Source organism: Dermatophagoides farinae, chromosome 7 (genome assembly GCF_024713945.1).
Source record: "Dermatophagoides farinae isolate YC_2012a chromosome 7, ASM2471394v1, whole genome shotgun sequence".
Classification (NCBI taxonomy): domain Eukaryota; kingdom Metazoa; phylum Arthropoda; class Arachnida; order Sarcoptiformes; family Pyroglyphidae; genus Dermatophagoides; species Dermatophagoides farinae.
In genome coordinates, this window is record NC_134683.1 from 477,522 (window position 1) to 500,530 (window position 23,009).

At 28.6% G+C, this 23,009-nt stretch overlaps 5 protein-coding genes across 12 annotated transcripts; all 5 read left to right on the forward strand.

The window, feature by feature from the left end:
• The first annotated feature begins 5,069 nt into the window (after nt 1-5,069).
• Nucleotides 5,070-8,177, forward strand: LOC124497172 (very long chain fatty acid elongase 6). Of its 3 annotated transcripts, none has more exons than XM_075732738.1 (3): nt 5,070-5,087; nt 6,610-7,322; nt 7,381-8,177. In XM_075732738.1, the coding sequence occupies exons 2-3, from the start codon at nt 6,891-6,893 to the stop codon at nt 7,912-7,914; spliced, it is 966 nt and encodes a 321-aa protein (XP_075588853.1). In that variant the 5' UTR covers nt 5,070-5,087; nt 6,610-6,890; the 3' UTR covers nt 7,915-8,177. The 3 variants fall into 3 exon arrangements, with proteins under 3 accessions (XP_075588853.1, XP_075588852.1, XP_046916748.1); XM_075732737.1 differs by lacking the exon at nt 5,070-5,087 and adding an exon at nt 5,183-5,515; XM_047060792.2 differs by lacking the exon at nt 5,070-5,087 and having other exon boundaries at nt 6,172-7,322.
• Nucleotides 8,178-13,656: 5,479 nt separating this feature from the next.
• Nucleotides 13,657-17,118, forward strand: LOC124497171 (long chain fatty acid elongase 2). The gene is made up of 2 exons (XM_047060791.2): nt 13,657-14,593; nt 15,945-17,118. The coding sequence occupies exons 1-2, from the start codon at nt 14,174-14,176 to the stop codon at nt 16,506-16,508; spliced, it is 984 nt and encodes a 327-aa protein (XP_046916747.2). The 5' UTR covers nt 13,657-14,173; the 3' UTR covers nt 16,509-17,118.
• Nucleotides 17,119-17,498: 380 nt separating this feature from the next.
• On the forward strand, nt 17,499-18,887 carry LOC124497168 (very long chain fatty acid elongase 6). Its single transcript, XM_047060789.2, has 2 exons — nt 17,499-18,010; nt 18,096-18,887. The coding sequence occupies exons 1-2, from the start codon at nt 17,591-17,593 to the stop codon at nt 18,618-18,620; spliced, it is 945 nt and encodes a 314-aa protein (XP_046916745.2). The 5' UTR covers nt 17,499-17,590; the 3' UTR covers nt 18,621-18,887.
• Nucleotides 18,888-19,350: 463 nt separating this feature from the next.
• On the forward strand, nt 19,351-21,141 carry LOC124496435 (uncharacterized). Of its 6 annotated transcripts, XM_075732748.1 has the most exons (6): nt 19,354-19,512; nt 19,659-19,703; nt 19,785-19,844; nt 19,936-20,335; nt 20,460-20,531; nt 20,601-21,141. In XM_075732748.1, exons 4-6 carry the CDS (start codon nt 20,235-20,237, stop codon nt 20,869-20,871), a joined length of 444 nt encoding a protein of 147 aa, XP_075588863.1. In that variant the 5' UTR covers nt 19,354-19,512; nt 19,659-19,703; nt 19,785-19,844; nt 19,936-20,234; the 3' UTR covers nt 20,872-21,141. The 6 variants fall into 6 exon arrangements, with proteins under 6 accessions (XP_075588860.1, XP_075588863.1, XP_075588862.1 ...); XM_075732747.1 differs by having other exon boundaries at nt 19,354-19,703; nt 19,785-19,854; XM_075732746.1 differs by having other exon boundaries at nt 19,354-19,703.
• Nucleotides 21,142-21,839: 698 nt separating this feature from the next.
• Nucleotides 21,840-22,597, forward strand: UK114 (reactive intermediate imine deaminase A homolog UK114). The gene is made up of 2 exons (XM_047060861.2): nt 21,840-22,046; nt 22,108-22,597. Exons 1-2 carry the CDS (start codon nt 21,946-21,948, stop codon nt 22,499-22,501), a joined length of 495 nt encoding a protein of 164 aa, XP_046916817.1. The 5' UTR covers nt 21,840-21,945; the 3' UTR covers nt 22,502-22,597.
• Nucleotides 22,598-23,009: the final 412 nt, after the last annotated feature.

Consider the following 23,009-nt stretch of genomic DNA (forward strand, 5'->3'; position numbering starts at 1 on the left):
CATGTTGTTTACACATCCATTACTATTATCGTTGGATAATTCATGTTGAATATTTCACATCATCATCATCATCATTGATGTCCAGTTTTATTATGAAAAAAAAAATAATATGCACTGATTAAGTGCATTCACAAAAATTGCCCTTGAATTTTTCAACCAATCTATTTTTTCTTTTTCTTTTCTTCATTTTATCCAATCAATTTGTGTTTGTTTATATATCACACACCAGGCTGCACTCACACCATTTAATGATAATGGAAATCTCATTACCATCGTTTTTTTTTCTTTTATCATACGATATTCGCTAGAATTTTTATTCCAGGAATTTTTTTACAAAAAAAAAAATTTGAAATGAATCAACTAAACTGTATACAAAACAGGTTAATTATCATCATTCATCATTGAATTACAAAACAAAATAAATTCAGATGTAATAACCAAATAAAAATTTTCAAAAAAAAAAAAATGATAATGAAGGCGATGACGATGATCAGATGATTATTGATTGGTTGGTTGGATCGATGATTGCATCAATCGATAAATGGAGAAAATGGAAATTAAATTCAATGATGATGATCATCATCATCATTTTTTTGGAGTTAAAAATAGTTATCTAATCCTGTTCAATATCAGCAAAAATTCCATTACGTATATTAATCTTCTGTGTGTGTGTGTATGTAAGTGTGTAAGATAGAGAGAGAGAGGTACATTTGAAAATAAACACACACACACACACAGACGAGGATTTCACCTGTGAGCGAAAACACAATGTTTAATCATTATCAAATTAAGATGGAAATATTTAAAATATTGCCTGGTGGTGGTGGGGGAGGGGGTTGTTGGTTTATGACGATTTTTTTTTCGTTTCGTTTCGTTGCGTTTCGTTTCGTCACATGCAGTTTTTTTGAGGCAATTGTTTATGTTGATGTGTACGTTTTTCTTAGAATAAAATTCTTGTTTACGTTTGTTTGTTGTTGTTGTTGTTTAGATTTTGTGTGTGCATAAAATTAAAACTCAATTAAAATTGGAAAAAAATTTCTTTTTACCTAAAACTTATCATTATTTGGCGAAAATTTTCGCAATCAACAACAACAACAACAACAGCGACAACAACAGGCAATCAGCAGAAAATTGAAAATTTTAAAATCAAAATAAAAAACGGGAAAAAAATTTTTCATGTCTTTTTTTTACCAGAAAAAAAATTACAGAATTAAGTTGATTGGTTGAATTGATTGAATGAAAATTGAAATTGTAAATGGAAATTGTAAATTAAGAATGGCTGATGATTGGTAGGTTGGTGGGTTGATTGAATGAATGAATGTATTGTACTAGACTATCCTTGAATACACACATTTGGTATGTGTGTTTTCTTCATCATCATCTGCGTTTTCATCATCAAATTATTCATCTACCGAAATTGCATATGATGCTTCTTGATATATTGAAATTTTTTTTCCCTTCTCTTCCATCAACAATTGTGTATGAATCGAATGAATTTTTTTCTTTTTTTGTTCGTTCTTGGACAAAATTTGTTTACCTCCAATCTTCGACAGCAGATGACGACACTGTCTGGCCGTGAATTTTTTTTTTAAATTTTTTTAAAACAACGTAAAAAATAAATCATTCAATTCATTTTCAAGAAAAATTCCTTGAAATTTTTATTGTTTTGTTGTTTCATTTTTGTACACACGATCCTTGAAATGTCGTTCACATTGGTGATTAATTCATCAATATGAACAAAAAAAGCAAAGCACAAATGACGATGATCGTACCAAACAATCAAATGGTGGACAAAATAAATATTTATTCATTCATTCATTCATTTATTCATTGTTGTTGTAATTTTCTGGAAAATTACAACAAGGTGTGTGTGTGTGTGTTTTTTGTTTTAAAGCTTCTGTACACGCGTTGGTCATCATCATCATCATAATCATCATCATTATATATCGACAAAAATAACTTTGATTGATGTAATTTGATAATTATTTTATTATTTTTTTTTTCATTTTCTGAATTATCAACAAACAAGAAATTACATACATCCTTTCTACATGAACAGGCAAGCAAAAAAAAAAATTAATTTGAAAAAAAAATTCTCAACAATTCACAATTGATGTTATGGATGAACCAGTAACAAAACATTGAAAATTCGATAATGATGTCAGCACATTCGATTGATTAAAAAAAAAAAATTTCTCTTTCATCCATTTTTTGTTTTGTGTTTTGGACGGAAATTTTACACAACAAACGAACGATAATGTTGACGTCAATCTGACCAGTTTTTTTTTGAAAAAAAGGGAAAAAATTGATTGATAAATTTCAATAGATTGAACGCAATAATCGATTATTGCGGAATTTCAATATGATGATGATAATTATTTCTTGATTCGCTAAAAAAAAAAAAAAATTTCTTTTCATTTTTCATTTTGAAAAATGAAAAATTTCAAATTCATTGTCATGTTGATTTTGGTGAGATTTTGGATTGCAACACCTCAGTCTTTTTTTTTCCTTTTCCTCTTCTTTTGTTGTTGTGATCAATACAAAAAAAAATACAAAAAAAAACACAACGAAACCAGAACTAAAAAAAATTTTCTCACAATTGAAAATTGAAAGACAAATATAATAAAAAAAAAAATTTTTTCTTGTTTCGAAATGATTGGATTTGTTTTTTCTTTTTCGATGCCAGCGCTTGTGTGGTGAATTTTTCTTTTTTTTCATCTAACATAGAACGGTTGATCGGTCATTGGTCAGAATGTCGAAGAAAACAGAGGAAAAATTGCGATATTTGCCTGTTCATTGATTTTCCTCATCCTGATATATGAACGACGGCAACAACAACAACCCTTGAGCGGTAAATATTTTTTTCATTTCATTTCATTGGAAAAACACGGAAAAATTTTCTAGATTGAAAGTGAATTGAAATGAAATGAAATACGGCAAAGATGGAAAAAAAATTGATTAATCAATCCAAATCAAATAGAAAATGAATGTTGAATATCCGTAACATGAGAATTTTGTTGTTTTCTGGTTTATTATTTTTTTGCACTTTACCAAAAAAAAAGTTTTATTTTTGTAATGAAAGTTGTTATTTCCCACCTGTAAAAATTTTCACTTTGTTTGTGTGAGTGTGTGTGTTTCATTTTGTTTCCGTTCAGAATTCATCATATGATTTGTAAGAAAAGGTTTGGATTTCTGTGAAAAAAAATGACATGATAATTATCGATATATATGTGTGTGTGTGTGTGTGTGTTCAATAATCGATAAAATATCCAATGTCATTCATTCATTTATCATCATGAATAATTGATCAAAATGATATATTGGAGAGAAAAAAAAGGTGTCATATTCAAATTTTTTCACATCATCGTCATCATTTTGTAATTTAAAGCGCATTATTATTAAATTTTTTTCTTTGTCATTCAGCCACTCTTCTTTCGCTGTAAACGATACATTCTTTTCAATCAATCAATCGAACAAACTAAAAAAAACACGTAGTCCAACAATTGATTGGTTGATTGATTGATGAAAATCAATTCACAAGTCTATTCTAATGAATAAAAAAAAAATCAATTTTCAATTCATGATTATTCTACGTCAATTTTATTGTTGTTTTTTTTCGAGTGAATAATTGAATGATGATCATGGCGATTATTTTTTCAATAATATCATGAATTATGAACCAATAAAAAAGATTGAATGAATGAATGAAAATTGTTATCACATTTCAGGTACATTGCCTTTTATTTGTTTTTGTAATAATTTTATCTTTCGGAAATTTTATAAAAAGAAATCTTTCGGAAATCTGAAAAAAAACATTTTTGAAAATCAGAAAAAAAATGGTGAAAAAGGGGTGAAAGTACTGGGACCAAAAAAAAAAAAAAAAAAACAAACAAAAACGATCTAGCGAACAATCATCATCATCATCAATATATTACATACTTACATTATCGATAAATGATCATGACAATAGCGGCAGCAAATCGATGCAAACGTCTCATCATCATCATCACACAATTTTTTTTTTATCATGAAAATGAATCGAAATTTCTTCTGCTCATTCGTTGTTGTTGTTGCTGTTGCTGTTCTGGAACAAAAACAAAGAGAATCAGGCCATTATTATATTTTTTCATCGATAATTGAAACCAAAAAAAAAAAAAAAAACGAAACAAACGAATCCAACTCACACACAACAAAATGGTGAAAAGACCTTCGCCTTGTCACCATTTTGTTGTCTTTATTTTTGTTTTCATTTTCGTTTTGATCTGATTTTTTCTCTTTTAATTTTGTGTGATTTGTTGTTGTTGTTGTTGTGGTTGTTGCTGGAACAGAAACAAAAACTTGAAAACATTGACATTGGAATTGAATAAATGAACAAGAACAAAAATAATAATAAAAAACAATAAAGATGATGAAAATCTTTCTTTGGATGATTTTTTTCCTTAATTTGAAAACAAAATACACTAATTACCTGGCTAGCTAATTTTTTTGTGAAAGAGAAAAGAAAACAAATTTTTTTTGTTGTTGTAAATTTGGACAGAAAAATTTAGCTGTTGCTGTTGTCACTTATTATTCAGTTCATCATCATCACATAATTAAGATTTTGTCATATTGATTTTTTTTCCCATTCTCGTCATTGGCCACACTGCACATCGATCGATCAATCAATCAGTCAATCAATCAATCAATCGATTTGGTTTAATTTCAATCATCAGATAAATTTCATGTGATTTGAATTTGGTCCATTTTTCGTATACAATTTTTTGTTTCTCTGGGCCAAAGATCATGACTGGCGCATAAAACACACACACGTATCAATCGATCAATCGATCGATCTATTGATGATGATTATGATGCAATCGATAATGATTATGTGACATAAAAAAAAACAAAAAAAGATGAAACAAAACCCTTTCAATTACTTATCAACAAGAACATCTTAATAATAAAAAAAACCAAAGAAAAAACCTATTTAAAGTGGCCATTTTTTCCAATTTTTTATCATTTTGTGTGTATATTGGTAACCCATAAAAAATAACTTATCAACTATAACGACGACAACGACACTGATTAGAAAGTAATCAACATAGGTATGTGTAAAAAAAAAAATGAAAAAAAATCCAAACAAGAAGAAGATTGTGGAAAGGTTTTTTTTGCTGTAAACCTTGATTTTTTTTTCTCTTTTCTTTTCCACATGTGTGTGTGTGTGTTTCCATGTGTCCATGTTTGTTTTGTTTTGTTTCTGGATCAACAAACAAACAAACAAACCAATCTTTTGGCCATAAGAAATGGAATCTTTTTTCTTCTTGAAAATTCTACTACTAGAATTCTAAATCAATGGATTGATTTGAAAATGACCTTCGTGGATTTTTTTTATCTCCCTCTCTCTCTCTCCCTCTCATTAATTCTTCAATCGAATGATTTAATCATCTTTATTTACGTCATCAACAATTTGATTATTCAACGCAAAAAAAACTACCTGCTTTTTTTTCATTTCTAAATTTTGCAAAAACAAGAAGTAATTTTTTCTGGTTTTTTTCAGTGCATCTAAATGATCATTTTGTATGAAATTTGTCATCATCATCATTTATATTTAGAAACAGGTTCACAAGGGGTTAATTATTAGCATTTTTTTATATCTACAAAACAGAAATGAAAAATAGATAAATTTTTCTTTTCTTTTTTCAATTTTTTCTTTTTGCTTCTAATCGAAATAAATTGAGAAAAATACATACATGCTCTGTGTGTGTGTGTGTGTGTGTGTGTATGCATGTGGTAGCTAATAGTCAATGTCAATGGTTGTGGTGGTTGTTGTTGTTGTTGTTTTCGTGTTTTGATGATGGTTTCACTTTCAAATTATTTTGTTTTTGTTCGCTGCTATTTCCACCATCATCATCATCATTATCATGAATATCATTTTCATAGTCGTTGTCGTTTTTTTTTTGTACAAATTTTCATCTGATGATCAGTATCTGCTGCTATGAAATGGCCATAAACTGTCTGTTAAAATGGTGTGTAAGCTGATTTGTCGTTGATGATGGTGATGGTGAATACATATTTTTTTTTTTTGTTTTAGCATCAGAATGTATATCGCGTGTATAAAATAAAATAAAATAAAATAAAATTTGCTCATGCGCATGTACACAGCATACAGAAAGACGTCGACAACAGTATCAACAACGACAATGATGATGAAGATGATAAAAATTAAAAAAAAAAAAAAACAAAAAGACCAACCAATGATCAATGAAATCAAATCTGTATGGCGGTGGTTCTGCTGCGGTTGCTGATAGTATATAAATTTGAAATTCAAAAAATAATTTTCGATTGTCATTTTCATCAATTTCAATTTGTTCCATTATCATCGTGGTCGTCGTCGTCGTCGTTGTGGTCGATTTTTTTTTCTTTTTTTTTTATTAGTCGTTGTTTGTTGTCACCGATGTTTGACATGACATTATTTTTTTTCCATCCACACACACACACACTTGTTGCCGTCCAATGATGATGATGATGATTTAGTTTAATTTTGAAAGCAAAAGTTTTCATTTTTTTTTTTTTTTGTTCTACAAATAAAAATATTTTGATTTTTTTTTTGTTCATTTTTACAAAAAGATTTGCTCACAAACTTCCAATGTGATCCAGAAATTGGCAATTTTTCAAATGACAAATTCTCACCATAACCATCATTTTTTCTCTGTATTTCGACACATAAACACACAATTTGTTTATTTTGAAAATTTCATCATCATCATCTAATTTAATTTGAATGTGATTCTTTTGTGTGCGTGTGTGTGTTTTTTTTTTCTTAATTTTGAAAATTGTTCAAATTCACCAATCAACGTTTAAACAAATAGTGACAACAACAACAACGACGACTGGAATTTAAAAAAAAAATGGCTACAACAATAGTGAAAAATACATATTCATTATTTGGTTTCGAATTACCTGATTATCGTTATACATATTATAATGTTATAAATGAAAGTCATTCATGGGATCCGGATGTGACGAAATTTCCTGGATTTCAAAATTCATTTGCATTCGAACGATCATTCATACCGATTGGCAATTGGATCCAATTACAAACACAATTATATTGGCGTTATTGTTTCCATTTATCCATTGCATATGTTATCATCATATTCGGCATACAACGCATCATGCGTGATCGCCAATCATTCAATCTACGTACATTGTTAATGTTTTGGAATCTAGTGTTGGCCACATTCTCAATTATTGGCACATATCGTTGTTTACCGGAATTTATTCATATTATACGCACTGAAGGACTACGTGCTTCATATACAAAATCTAGTTATTATGCTGTAAGTTTATTGCGTTTTTTTTTACTCTAGTTTTAATTTGTCCATTTTGTCTCATTAGGATTTTCGTCTATCAATTTGGTATCTATTTTTCACAATATCAAAAGCATTCGAATTGATCGACACATTGTTCATCGTGTTACGTAAATCAAAATTGATACCATTACATTGGATACATCATATAATGACATTGAATTTTTCGTGGTTCGTTTTCACCGATGTTCCGGCTACGGCACGTTGGATGGTCAATATGAATTTTGTTGTACATTCATTAATGTACACATATTATGCATTGAAAGCGTTACGTTTTCATATACCAAAACCTGTTAATTTAACAATCACTACATTACAAGTGGCACAAATGTTTGCCGGTCTTTACATTAATTATGATTGTTTTAGACGAAAATTAATGGGCTATCCAGTGGACACTTGTTATTCGGTATTGTTTACTGGTGTCATATTGTACACAGTGTTTGCCATACTGTTTATGAATTTTTTCATCCGAACATATGTATTGCCAGCAAAACCTATAAATCAAATGCTTAGCGATATAAATCATAATCATTATAAAGGCGTTGTGAAAAAATGTCAATAATCAAATCGACTACGACAACAATTCAATGACGACAAATTCTCCCCTTTTTTTATATATATAAAAATTCTTTTCTCTTGCATTTTTTTTTCTTCTTTGAAACACTTGACACAGAATAATTTAAATATTGATTTAAATTGATCCAAATAATACACACACACACCTATGATAATTATTTAATCAAAAAAAAAAAAAATTGATTTGAATTGAACTTTATTTTGCTTGGAATATATAAAAGAATTAAATTATTCTTTTTTTTCGGTTACAGAATTTGTGGATTTTTTTCTTTTGTAATATATTACAACAGAAAAATGGGTGAAAAAATTGCAACATTTTTGATTTTGTTTTTTTTTTCATTGAACAAATCACATGTTTTCATTTGTTTGTTTACATTTGTGAATGTTTTCTCTCTCTCTCTCTCTTTCTCTGTCCATTTCTTTCGTTGACCAATCGACAGATATATATATAAAGATGGAAAGACATTTTTTTGTGAAATTCTAATAAAAAAAAAATCAATTATCAACGCCATTTTGGTTTGGTTCGGTTGTTTTGTTTTGTTTTGTGTTTTTTTTTTCAAACACATCATCACATCATCAAGAAAAACAAAAAACAAAACAATAGAATCATTGAGAAATTCATAAATATAGTTATGGCATCATCATCAATATATGAAAAATGAACACACACACACCTTGAACGCATTGTGAAAAACAACAGAGAAAAAAAAAATCAAATTAAATTTATTTCTATTTCTGTGCCAATAACGATTTGCTAAACTTATGTGAAGGAATAGGGGAGAGAGAGAAAAAAAAAATTCCGTAAACAAACAATAAAACAAAAGAAATTTTTGATTTTGATACAAGAACAACAATAATGAAAATATATCTGATTAAATCAAATGAATGAATATATCATTAACTGTGTAACTTTTTCATTTTCTAGCTTCTTTCCAAATGATCATCATGGACATTTCAACTTCGATTTCAATTTCATTCATAATAATGATGATGATGATTGAAAGCGGCAAACAACATCTTCATCTTCATCATCTTTTTCTTTTTTTTTTTTTTTTTTAATATATCAAATACACGCAACAAGTGTGTTTGTGGAAAAACATTCACGCAAACTACCACAATACAGCGTAAAAAATCATTACAGGAAGAATTTTTGTTTTTTTTCCGTTGATGATTTTTTATTTATAAAAATGATTTACGCATTTCCTTTGTATTTTTTTTTTTTTTGGTTGAAAAAAAAATCAATCGATAACCAAATAATAACGACATTTATGATGTATTAAAATTATTGTATAACGCATGCATGCATGCGATTGAATCCTTGTTGTTGTTTTGTTTTGTTTTTTTTCGTAAAAAACCAATTTTTTTTTCTTTTCCATTAATGAATTCCTCATCATCATATTATTGGCTTGTTTTTTTTTTTTTTTTTTTTTGGTATTGAACAAAAGAAAAATCCAGAAGCAAAAAAAATTTTTCTTTTTCTCCTTAAATGACGATGACCTCAATGATTGGTGAATTTATTTTTTTTTAAAATAACACTGTAGCTACTAGCTTGATAACGAATACGGACATAAAATTAAAATGATTAATTCAATGACCACGAATAATAATGAGTGCAGAATGAAAATAAGAGAGAGAGAGAGAGAGGGGGGACGATGATAATTATGATAATAATTCTCTTATCATCCCCCGATAATGATGATGATGATGATGTTAAAAGGGTACTGTCGTTGTTATTGATGATGCTCACTAATTTGCGTTTTGTTTTTTTTCCTGATTTTCAAACCTTGAATTGTTTGTTTGTTTAGTTATTTTTTTTTTTGTTGCTTCTGGCTTTTTTTTTGCCATTGGCCATTTCAGATGATGATGATGATTATTATCCATCCATATTGATGGAATACACACACATGCCCTTGATTTTTTTTTGTGTCTGTGTATCAGTCGATTATCGCTATAATTTTTCAAATGGATTTTCATTTTCATTTCAGCTTCTGATACGGCTAATGCTGTCGCGTTTCAATTTATTTTCATTTGTAATCAAGGTTTTTTTGTTATCATCGTGGATAGATATGGAAAAAAACGGAAATAATTAAAATAAAATTTGGAAAAATTATCTTTGTTTTAAATTTGAAGAAAAAAAAAATACTTTTCAATTCAAATGATAATGATATGATCACTTAGCACCAATAATGGTTTTTCAATGAGAAAAAAAAAATTTTTTAAGCGGGAAAAAATTTTTCAAATTTCTATCAATGTTTGAAATGTGAACAAAAGATGGCGCTCGTACACAATCGTATTGTTGTTTTATTTATTCAAACATAGATGGCAGGAGTTTGTTCATGGTTTTTTCTTATTTTTCCAATCATTTTTTTCCTCTCACTATCTCTATCTCTATCGTTTATTTTTATTTTGAATCAAATCCATTATTCAAGGATATTCCAGATAATGATGATGATAAGTTGTTTTTCTAGAATAAAAAAAAATAAACACATATTCAATTAAAGAATATTTCATGTGAATATATCATATGTTTGTCATTTACTTTTTTTCTTTGAGGGAATTTTCTTTTTTTTTTCTTACAATTTTTGTGCTTTTCATTCATGTGGTTTTAATCCATTCATTCAAGAATGATGACATTGACATTGGTTAAATTATTCGATTCGAGAAAACCAAAAATTCATCAGTTTTTCTCTCATCTCTATGTGTTGTATAATATAATATAATTATTCATGTTCACATGAAAATTAAATAATAATAATCTATTGGTTTCTGGTGGTTTTTGATTAATAAAAAAAAATTATGGATAAACTGGTTTGACCAATGAATCCAATACCGGTTATTTGATCTTGATAATAATTGATTCAAAAAAAAAAATTCATTCTATTCACCTGTTGATTGAATTAATTAATTAATGTTTTTTTCTTCGCATTTCAGTACGTTTTCTATTCACTATCACTTTTTTGACGCTCTTCAAGAATAAATAGAGAAAAAAAAATTGCTTCGATTTCATCGATTGATCACAATATTTCGAAGGCCAATATTCATATGTTGTCGGCATTATTATTAGTAAACATCGTTGTTGTTGTTGTTGTTGTTGTTGTCATTGTCGTTTATTTGTAAAGGAATAAATGAACAAAATCTTGCATTTCCTTTGCATAAACAAACCAGCAAACAGACAACAACAACAACCACAACAAGGGGAAAAAAAGCCATCAAATTATCAATGGCATTGACATTGAACTTGTAATCATCTTCGTCATCGTCATTGGATGATGAGAATTCCACAAATCAAATCAAATCAAATTCAATCAATTAGCAATACTAATCATTCCAACAAAAAAAAAAAAAAAAATTTTTCCTTCTCGAATTCAATGTCGGTTGCACTAAAACACCAAAGAGAGAGAGAGAGAGAGAGAGAGAGAGAGAGAGAACGTTTTTCTGTTGGATGGTAGCAATCATTTTCAACAGGTTGTTGAAATATAGTAGTGATTAAAAACCTAAAATCAAATATCGAAAATCAATGACAAAAAAAAGTTGATAATTATCACAGTTTTGTTTGATTCATTGGGAATTTTTCCATCATTCTCTGTGTGTGTGTGTGTGTGTGTATTTTTGAATATGAAGCGGGAAAAATTTTTTTTGTTGAAACAAAAAGAATGAATAAACAACCTGTTATTATCTTTTTTTTTCATTATCATCCATAACTTGATTGATTGATTCATTGATTTGTTTTTTGGATAAAAGAAAACATTTCCTGCTCATTTCATGCTGTTTACAAGAAACGAAAATCATTGTGAATGTAATTCAAGAATCATTCAATGGAATTTCATTCATTCATTCATCGAATGCGTGTTTTAGGAAAAATTTTTTTTTTCCAACCGAGCAACAAAGCAAACGATCTAATTTGAATTTGAATTTCATTTTTCTTCTCCTCTTTTTTTCTGTTTGTTTGTTTTTGTGTATTTGTGAATTTGACATTCATACGTACACGTTTATCTTATTTTCATACGATATATGAAAATGGAATTTGAATTTCTTGTTTGCAAAGGTTAATTTCATTCATTAATCATCATCAATTTTGGTTTCATATCAAGCGACAAATAATCGACAACTATTGTCCATTATTTCTGAATTGTTTGTTTTGTTCTGTTTTGTTGATCTAAAAAAAACAAAAAACTAAACAAACCAATTCATCAATCAATCAATCAGCTACAAAAAAAATAAGGTGAAAATTGGAAAAAATTAAAGGAAAAACAGTCTTCTTTTCTGTCCATATAAAATGAAATTAGATGCAATAAAAAACATTTTAAAAAATTTGATTTAAAATAATCATCGTCATCATCATCGAACGTCAATCATCGATCCTCATCTTGTATCGAATGTAATAATCACTTCCGTTGCTGATGAAATGTATTCATTTTTTTTCCTAATTAATATTTTTGTTGTCTCTGTTTCGATGGACGGATTTAGACAGAAAACACAAACACACACACACACACAGCCATTGAATCTACATACGTCTTTTATTTGATTTGGCCTCCGATTGATTTTTTGTCATTTATTTGGCTAGACGTGACCGGGCGCTAGATTGTCGTCATAATTTTTTTTTTTGATTACAATAAATTTCATATCCTTTTTTTTCGTAATCAATCCTTTTATTCAATGAAAATTCTTGATACTGGATTGTCGTCAAAGTAACAAATGTGTGTGTGTGTGTGTGTGTATGTACGTTGTAATAAGTACAAAAAGGTTGATGGAATTGTTCATTTTCAAACTACAACAAAAAAAATCATGACCAGAAAAAAAGAAGAATAAGAGAGAAAGATGATGGTGAAAATTTCTGGTGAAATGGTGGGGAAAAAAACAAAAGAAAAAAAATTGTCGTTTATCATTATTCAAACAGGTATCATGAAAGAAAAAAAAACAAAACAAAAATTCCCATGATGTGCTTGTATGTGGTTATCATTAATCGATTTGTTTTTTTCATTATTTTAATCGAAGAATAATGATGGAATAATTTTTAAAAAAAAACAACAAACAAACAAACAAACAAAACACGATGACGTCAATTTCCATTCTTTTCTTTTTACCTGTTAATGTTTTGTAAAAGAATCCAATAATAGCAACAACAACGACGACAAAAAGAGAAATAATTATGAATCACAATTATGACCATCAACCTCATTAGATGATGATCATCACCAAAAATAAATTCAACATTACAACACACACACACACACAATCTTCCTGTTGGATTTTTATTTGTATGTAAAAAAAAAAATTACAACAGAAAAAAAATCCCAATATGTCATTATGTTGATGATGATCATAATTTTCAATGACGTCAAATAATCTTTGGTGTTTTTGTACTAAAAAACTGAAAAAAAAATCCTGATGGCAATCATCAAACAGCAAAAGTAACTCATTAAAATATTGATTTTTTTTTTTTTTTTTTTTTGAAAATTATAAAAAATTGAAAAATCAATTATCTTGTCATGTCATAATCATCATCACCATCATCAGATCATCATTTCAAAAGAATTTCTTCAAAATAACAATTTATTCTCATCATCATCATTATTAAATCAAATCAATCACCGGTTGATTAAAAAAAAAAAAATTTCAAATCAATTCTCTTGTTTCTCTTTCTCTTTATATTGGCGCATGCGTGATTTTTCAAATTTTGTATGAAAGTGCGATTGCTGTTTTTTTTCCATATATATATAAACGCACAAACGAATATGATAGGAATTTTCTTTTAAAAACGAAAACTTTTTTTTTTGACAAATTTTTCATTATTGTCGTCCATTACACATGATTGCTAAAAATCAATCGATTGATCGCGATTTATGTTTATTTATTTTATTTATTATTAATTATTAAAACTAGTTTTTTTTTCAATGTTTTAAACTTGAATTTTTTTAAAAAAAAACATTCGACATTGACTTTGACATCATCATCGTTCATAGAATCATTGTCGTTGTCGTCGTCTTGTGTGTGTGTGTGTTTTTTTTTTTTTTTTTTTGGTGTGGAGAAAAATTTTTTTTCTTTGTTCATCATCATCATCATCATTTCCATCAAATCAATCATAGTTCCTCCAGTCAGCAAGCCAACAAGTCATTCTAGCAAATCAAATCAAAAATTTATTTAATCCACATCTTTGACCAATACACGCATATAGCACAACAATCATAAAATCATCATCATTGCCATAGCACAATAGTTGAACATTGAAAAATCTGCAAAAAATGTCCGTGCTAAATCGTTTGTTCAACGTGGACGATGTCCGTTATCATTATTATTATCGTGATATACCAGCCGGCAATTATACGTGGACACATGATTTTAGTAAATTTCCCGGTCTACAAATACAATTACCCGGCGAAGCATTTGTTCAACGCCATACACGTGAAATTGTAATGACATCCAATGATTATTGGCATTATTCTATTTATATATCAATCGGTTATATTGTCACAATATTTACATTGAAATTTTTGATGAATCAACGTGAAAAAGGTTTTGATTTGAAACGTGAACTAATACTTTGGAATTGGTTTTTGGCTGCATTTTCATTTATGGGCGCCGTACGTTGTTTACCGGAATTCTGGCATGTTTTAGTCAATGATGGTTTTTTTGATTCATATGCTAAAAATACCTATGTACAGGTAAGTTTGCCATTTTTTTCAATCATTCATTCATTTAGCTATTTATCCAAAAAAAAATCTTGAAGAAAATTTATTGCAAATTTTGATTAATCATTGTCATTATCATCATCAACATCATCATTGTATTTATGAACGTTAATGTTTTGATTAAAGTCTTTTAGTTTCAAGTGTTTATCATCATTATCATCATCATTTGCTTCAACAAAATGAATGAATAAATGTTGTTGGTTCTTTTTTTTTGTTGTTGTTGCAGTGAACAAATTGAAAAAAATTGCAAATTCTTAATTCGCAACAAAAAAAAAATTTCGATTTGTTGTACCACTCGAAAAGCCAAATGATAATGATGATGATGATGATGACCACCTAAAGGTGTGTACAAGGCTATCAATCATGATTCATTTGAAGGATTAATGAATAGAAAATTTCAGTTATTTTGTTTGTTTGATTTGATTTGTTTTAATTAGATTTTTGAATTTTTAAAATGTTCGTTTCATTTGCAAAAAAAAACAATAGAAAAAAAAGATAAAATGACTTTTTAGCACGAAATAAATTTATCCAGAATGAAAGAAAGATGATGATGACCAGTGGTCAGCAGTCAATGATTTACGAAATTTTTCCATCGTTATTCCTGTCACCATTACTTGTAATTGTGATGGAGAATTTACATACACATTTAACACGTTGATTTCTCAACATTTTTACTTTTTTTCACTGTTTACTTTTAGATTGATTTCATTCAATCATAATCGATCGTCAATTGATTTGATTTCTATTCTAATTTTTTTTTTATTTCCATAATAATGATGATGAAATCAATCAATCGATCGATTGAAAGGTAGGGAGAAAAAAAGAAATAAAAATTTTTTTTTATTGAAATTGTCCAGAAATAGAAAAAAGTTGAAGAAATAAATTTAAAAAGATTTTCATTTACTTTTTTGTTTTGTTTCTGTTTTCAATCGAAAACAAAATTTATTAGATTTTTTTTCTCCTCTCAATATCGATCAATATCGATTGATTGATTCAAGTTCAAATTGATCATAATTTTATTCTTCTTTTTGAAAATTCATGCGAACAGGAAGAACGTACGTATCTGCGTGTGTGTGTGTGTGTGTGTGTGTGTCTGTTTGTTATTGACTATGAAACTGGAAATGAATTTTTTTTCACATAAAATGTCCATTATATGGACGCAATTTTTCATTATTTGTTTTTTTCCCAGTGCAATGGTTTTTTTCAGTTTCAAGATTCTTTTTTTTTGCTGATAAGTTAATTAATTCTAATTTGAAAAATTTTTTTTTTACTAATTTCTCTTTTTATTTGTTTTGTCAATCATCAAATGCACCGAAACAAACAGGATATTCGTATTAATGCATGGTATTGGTTTTTTACATTATCGAAAGCACCAGAATTAATCGATACATTGTTCATTGTATTACGTAAACGACGCCTGATTCAATTACATTGGATTCATCATACATTGACATTGATTTATTCATGGTTTGTTTTTGGTGATGTGCCATCCACTGCACGTTGGATGGTCAATATGAATCTGGCTGTACATACATTGATGTATAGTTATTATGCATTGACTGCAATGGGTCATCGTTTACCGCGTCAAGTTAATGTTACATTGACCACATTACAGATTGTTCAGATGCTTTTTGGTTTCTACATTCATATCGATTGTTTACGTTTAAAATTAATGGGCCAACCATGTGATGTCAGTATGGCTGTAGCGGTCACTGGATTTTCACTATACGCATTGTTTTTCCTGTTGTTTATGAATTTCTTCATCCGTACATACATTATACCAAGTTCGAAAAAAGCTGTCAAAGCTGCAATGGCCAATGGAAATGCCATACTGAAAGATTTGAATAATAATAAAAATGGTAAAGAAGTGATTAAAAAATTACAATAAAAAATGCCAACAACCATTACAACACATCATCACATTCATCAATCGACCAATCACTATTTTTCATATAGTGAATTGATGAAAACAAAATCATTACGAACAACAAACTCAAAATCAAATTGATTATTTTGTCATTTACGAATCCAAAAAGAAAAATCATTTTTTGACATTTTTAAATTTTTATTTGTTGTATCACCAGCCATCACATGATAATTTGTTTCCTTTTATTTAAATTAATCCTTTCTTTCTTACTTTTTTTTTGTTTAATTTATATTAACATCAACACTTCACACAATCAATCAGTCAATCTCAACTACACAATTCACCCATTTGATCTTTGATTCTTTTATGAATCTACAGGCACTAGAGTATAGTGTAGCCAATTTTTATTTTCATTTTTTGGGCCATTTTTTCTCGGTTTCCTTTTTTTCCGTTTTTATTTTTATTTTTATTTTGTCAATCATACGGATATGGAATGAAAAAATTTGCACCAGAAATGAAAAATCTTATGTTAATCTCTGAACATTTATTTTTCTTTTGTATTTGTATTTTTGTGTGTGTGTAGGTTTTATTATTTTGTCTAAAAATAAAATATTTTTCGCCAAAAAAAAAACTTCACTTGATTAATCATCGCTATCGCGAATGATAATTGTTCTGTTTTCTACCTGTTGCTTCAAAAATCAACAGCTTATCATTGATTTGACCATATGATATATGGTTGGTTAAAGAATTTTTTTTTATTGCTATTGGTAGAGCTTTTCTTTTTGCCCAGAAAAATAGAATTTAATACAACGTTTATTTTGTCTATTTCTTTGGACTTCAAGGACATTTCGGTACTGTAGATATCGCTACTTTTATCTTGTTAGGGACACTATATATTAGTTTTTATGACCCTTTATCACACACCTAATGATGACTATCGTGAACCGAATGAGCTAGAAAAATATAAAAATCCTAGAAAAAGAATGTGTTGTCAACTATTTGCTAGTTGGTCACAACTGATCCACAACAGTATTTTGTAATCGATCGATTTTCATCATCATTGCCATAGCACAACAGTTGAACATTGAAAAATCTGCAAAAAAATGTCCCTGCTAAATCGTTTGTTCAATGTGGACGATGTCCGTTATCATTATTATTATCGTGATATACCAGCCGGCAATTATACATGGACATATGATTTTAGTAAATTCCCCGGTCTACAAATGCAATTACCCGGCGAAGCATTTGTTCGACAATATACACGTGAAATTGGTCATGCATCCACTGATTATTGGCATTATTCTATTTATATATCAATCGGTTATATTGTCACAATATTTACATTGAAATTTTTGATGAATCAACGTGAAAAAGGTTTCGATTTAAAACGTGAATTAATACTATGGAATTGGTTTCTGGCCGCATTTTCATTTATGGGCACCGTACGTTGTTTACCCGAATTCTGGCATGTTTTAATCAATGATGGTTTTTTTGCTTCATATGCTAAAAATACCTATGTACAGGTAAGTTTGTCATTTTTTTCATTAATTTATTTATTGTTTTACTCATCACTTTTTCTTTATGTTTTTAATTTTTCACAACAAACAGGATATCCGCATCAATACATGGTATTGGTTTTTCACCATATCGAAAGCAGCGGAATTAATCGATACATTGTTCATCGTATTACGTAAACGACGCCTGATTCAATTACATTGGATTCATCATACATTGACATTGAATTATTCATGGTTTGTTTTTATGGATGTACCATCCACTGCACGTTGGATGGTCAATATGAATTTTATCGTGCACACATTTATGTATAGTTATTATGCATTGACTGCAATGGGTCATCGTTTACCGCGTCAAGTTAATGTTACATTGACCACATTACAGATTGTTCAGATGCTTTTTGGTTTCTACATTCATATCGATTGTTTACGTTTAAAATTAATGGGCCAACCATGTGATGTCAGCATGGCCGTAGCCGTCACTGGATTTTCACTATACGCATTGTTTTTCCTGTTGTTTATGAATTTCTTCATCCGTACCTATATTATACCGAATTCAAAAAAAGCTGTCAAAGCTGCAATAGCAAAGAAGCAACATAATGAAAAAAAATTTCAATAACCAAAAAAAAGTACAGACCTTATTTTTCATCATTTACACAAATCCAAGATTATTTTTTTTTTTGACATTTCAAATTTATTTATTTCATTTAATCATCATCGATTTTTTTCCGTTCGTTGAATAAATCAATCATTTTTAATCAATTCGATTCAATAAAAGAGCCAATTAGTGATTTTTTACTGGTTGTTGTTGTTGTTGTTGTAATCATCGATTGAAAATTATCGTGACTTGTACACACAAAAAAAAAAACAAACAACCAACCAGCAAGAAAAATAACAACATCGTCATTATCTTCGTAAACGTTTCTGATATTTCCTTATTTAATCAATTTTTGTAAAAAATTAAACAAAAAAAAATTTTTTTTCCTCAAATTCATCAAAAACAATGATAAAAAAAATCCGACGTTGTTCATTTCTCGTCCACTAGATGGCAAAACAGGCCTTGATTTAGGATTTTTTTTGTTTGCATTCAAAAATGAAAATTTTTCTCATTTTTTTTTTTTTTTGCTAATCTAAAACCAAACCAATTTTTTATAGTTTGTTGCTAATGGCCAATCATTTTCAAATTTTTTTTTGTGATTCATAGCCAAGTTAGTGGCTGGAAAAAAGGCCAAATATTTTTTTTTGCAACTAATGTTCATCCATTTGTTTTGAATAATGAAACAGAAAAACTAATTGCACGTGTATTTTTTTTACTAAAAAGTTGGTCTTGTTTTTTTTCCCCATTATATATTTATCGATAATGATTTGCAACACCTCATTTAATTTTTTTGCCAATTTTTCTGGCGAGAAAAAGTCAACTTTTTGTTTTCTCTTTGTGTGTGTGTGTGTGTATGTGTGTATGTGCTTGGTCAATCAAATCCCTTGACCTTGGTTGGTAAACCTTTGATATGGTAAATAAAAAGTAACTTATCAATTGTGAAAATTGTCTGCATGTGTATGGTCATTATGATGATGACCAGACTATGTGTCTATAATGGTGGTCACAAGGAAATCTGGATTAAAATCCAGATTAATCCAAATTATTATTTTTCCGCAGCCAAAAAAAAATATAGATTAAAAGATTTCCGGGTATAATTATTTCGTGAGAAATTTGTTCATTTTTTTTGTTTAATCACAAAATTTCACCAATTTATTTTATCCACCGGTTTGAAAAAAATAAAAGAAAAAAATTTTGGCTCAAATTTGGTCCAGAAAAAAACGACATAATTAATTAATTATCAAAGCAAGTGAAAGTAATTTCCATTTTTGTTGTTGTTGTTGTTGTTGTTGTCGTTCCCTTCATTTAAATATAAATGTTTTAACCTTTAAATCAGAAAACAAAACGGTCCATTTACCTGAGCTAATTGTTCATGTGAAAAAAAGGTGAAAATTTTTTAACCAGACAAAAAAAAGAGCCAAACGAACAAGTTCATGTTGGTGATCATCATGGATTTTTGTTTCTGGATTCGGGTATATATATAATCTGCGTATCAAACATTTGGATAGTTCCAGAAACACGAAACTAAACAACATATCGACCAAAAGATTTTGAATCTTGAAATTCAAAAATTTTTTTTCTACTTCAAAGTCCAAGTCCAAGTTGACAAACAACACAACAACAGCAGCAAAAATCATGCAAAAATCAACGATCATCATTGTTTGTTTGGCCATCATTTTCGTATCGGTTGATGCTAATTTAATCGTGAAAAGTAAAGGCAAAAAAAGTAGTGACCTGTAAGTGATCCATTCATTCATTCATATAAATGATGATTTAATTTAAAATTTTCTTTTCTTTTTTTGTTTTTGCTCAATGATGATCGTGGTCACTGATTGCTGATTGAATTGGATTGAATTAAAGTGTCATGATTGGTGATAAATGTCAACCAACGATTGTTAAATCTGGTGACAAAAAAGGAAAAAACAGTGATACGTACGTGTGTTTTTTCAATTTGATTAAAATTTTTTTTCATTCATTTTTTGTATGTGTTTTTCTTTCCAGTATAATCATGAATCCAGAATGTCATCATAAAGAGAAAAAAGAATATGTTGCATATCCGGTTTATCATCATGAATATCCATCAATAATACATGAATATCATACTGGTTATGGTTATGATTATGGCCACAACAATAATAATTATGGTCATCAACAAAATTATGGTCATAATGATCATAATGGCTATCATCATGGTATGGATAATAAACATTATGGCTATCATCATGGTATGGATAATGATCATCATGGCTACTATGATTATTATCGTAAATAAATCCGTCAATTAATCACCATTAATGACCATCTTTGAACCGGAAATTTGCAAAAACAAACAAGAAAATTGAAAAAAAAACCCAAAATTAACCACAATACATGTTTGACTGCCAATATACAGTGGTATCGACAATCAATCACACTAATTAACATTGAAAATTCTGTTTATTCAATTTTTTATCGATTTTTTTTGTGTTCGTTAAATTTCATCATCATCATCATCATTTTTATTTTTCACAAAATTCAATAAAAAAAAATTCATTAAATTCCATGTGATCATCGTATGATGTTTACTTGAAAAACGGAAATGTTAAAAGGATGCTGAATGGCCATTGAAAAAAAAACCATCATGGCCATTTCAATGTTAGCTTATAGCCAATTGCATCGATTATGTCCTCTCCATTTCGCTATATGCATCATCCAATGATTGATTGATTATTCAATATGAATCAATTCATTAATTATGGTCGCTGTTGAATGGCAAAGAAAAAAGAAATTTTATTTTTAGCAACAAATTTCATTATTATCTGTTTTTCTGTTTTCTAATCAATTTATTATCATCGATAATTTTAATCAATTTTTTTTTATTTGATTTCCAATGTGTGATATAATCATATTTCTTTTTCATTTCATTTCATTCATGGCCAAATATCTATAAATTTGTTGATCGATCTACGTGTATTGAATTACATCAAGTTTTTTTTTATGTATTTCATTTTCCAATGTCTCGTCCTTCTTTTCTTTTTTTCGGATTAATTGATTGATCAATTTTTCCAATGATCAATGATCTGAATTGGAGGTTTAGAAAAATTTTTAGGAAAAAAACCAAAATTAAAAAAATTTGGAAAAAAAATGTCATCATCATGTCATGTTCAATTGGTGGTGCCAGTGTTGGTTTATTTTTCTCTTCAAAATTGATACACATTAAACTAAATATATAAAAGAGAGGGAAATTGCTTGATATCGATCTGAATGAGTGGATGATTGATAATCACTCACTCATTCACTCACACAAACACTGCATTCATAATTAGTTCATGTGCAAAAAATTTGTTTTTCATTAAACATTATTCAAATGAGCAGCATCATTTTTATTCAAAATTTTGTTCGAAAATCATCACCATTATCCAATTTTCCGCTATTATCGACCATTAATAAACGACTATTTAAAGTCTCGTAAGTTTAGTCGATTGTCATTTTGTTTGATTGTTTGATTGATTGATTCAAATACACATAGCCAAACAATGAGTCCAAAACGTATTATATCAACACCGTTGGCACCGCAACCAATTGGACCATATTCACAAGCAGTTCAAGTTGGCAATACTGTTTATCTTTCCGGACAAATTGGTATGAATGTACGTACTAATGAAATGGTTACCGGATCAATTCGTGATGAAGCACAACAAGCATTTACGAATATGAAAGCCGTAGTTGAAGCAAGTGGTGCTAAAATGTCCGATGTTGTCAAAGTGAATATTTTCATTCGAAATTTCAATGATTTTCCTGCCATTAATGATGTGATGAAAGAATTTTTTCAATCACCATTTCCAGCACGATCAACAGTCGGTGTTGCTGAATTGCCGAAAAATGCTCGTGTTGAAATTGAAAGTATCGTTGTAATTGAATAAATGCGATGAGAAATTTGCATTTTCTCATTTTGTTTTTTTTAAATTGACTGAAATGATCTGAATAAATGTCCCTTTTTTTGGATTTCTCTTGTTCAACATACTTTCTCTCTATTTTTTTTGCGACAACAAAAAACCATATCTAACAGAGAGGTCAAATGTCAGCCAATGACACATACGACGACGACTAATGCATCAACCAAATGTCAAATGTGTGTACAATAAACAGAAAAACATCGAGAAAAATTTTTTTTTTAAAAAAGACAAATCCGGTTATCAAATGGAATGTTTTGAAAATTTCAATTTATTCAAATAATTCTAGATAGTAATTGAATGGGTGGATTCTTAAGAATTTCACTACCATCAAATTCACTGTGTTTGACGTCAATTGATTGATTAAAAAACCAAATTGTTGTTGAATATTCATAAGAATTGTTGATATGTTTTTTTTTCTGCTATTTAATCAGAAAAAGATATCGAATAAATGTGCTGAAAAAAGAGAAAAACAAAA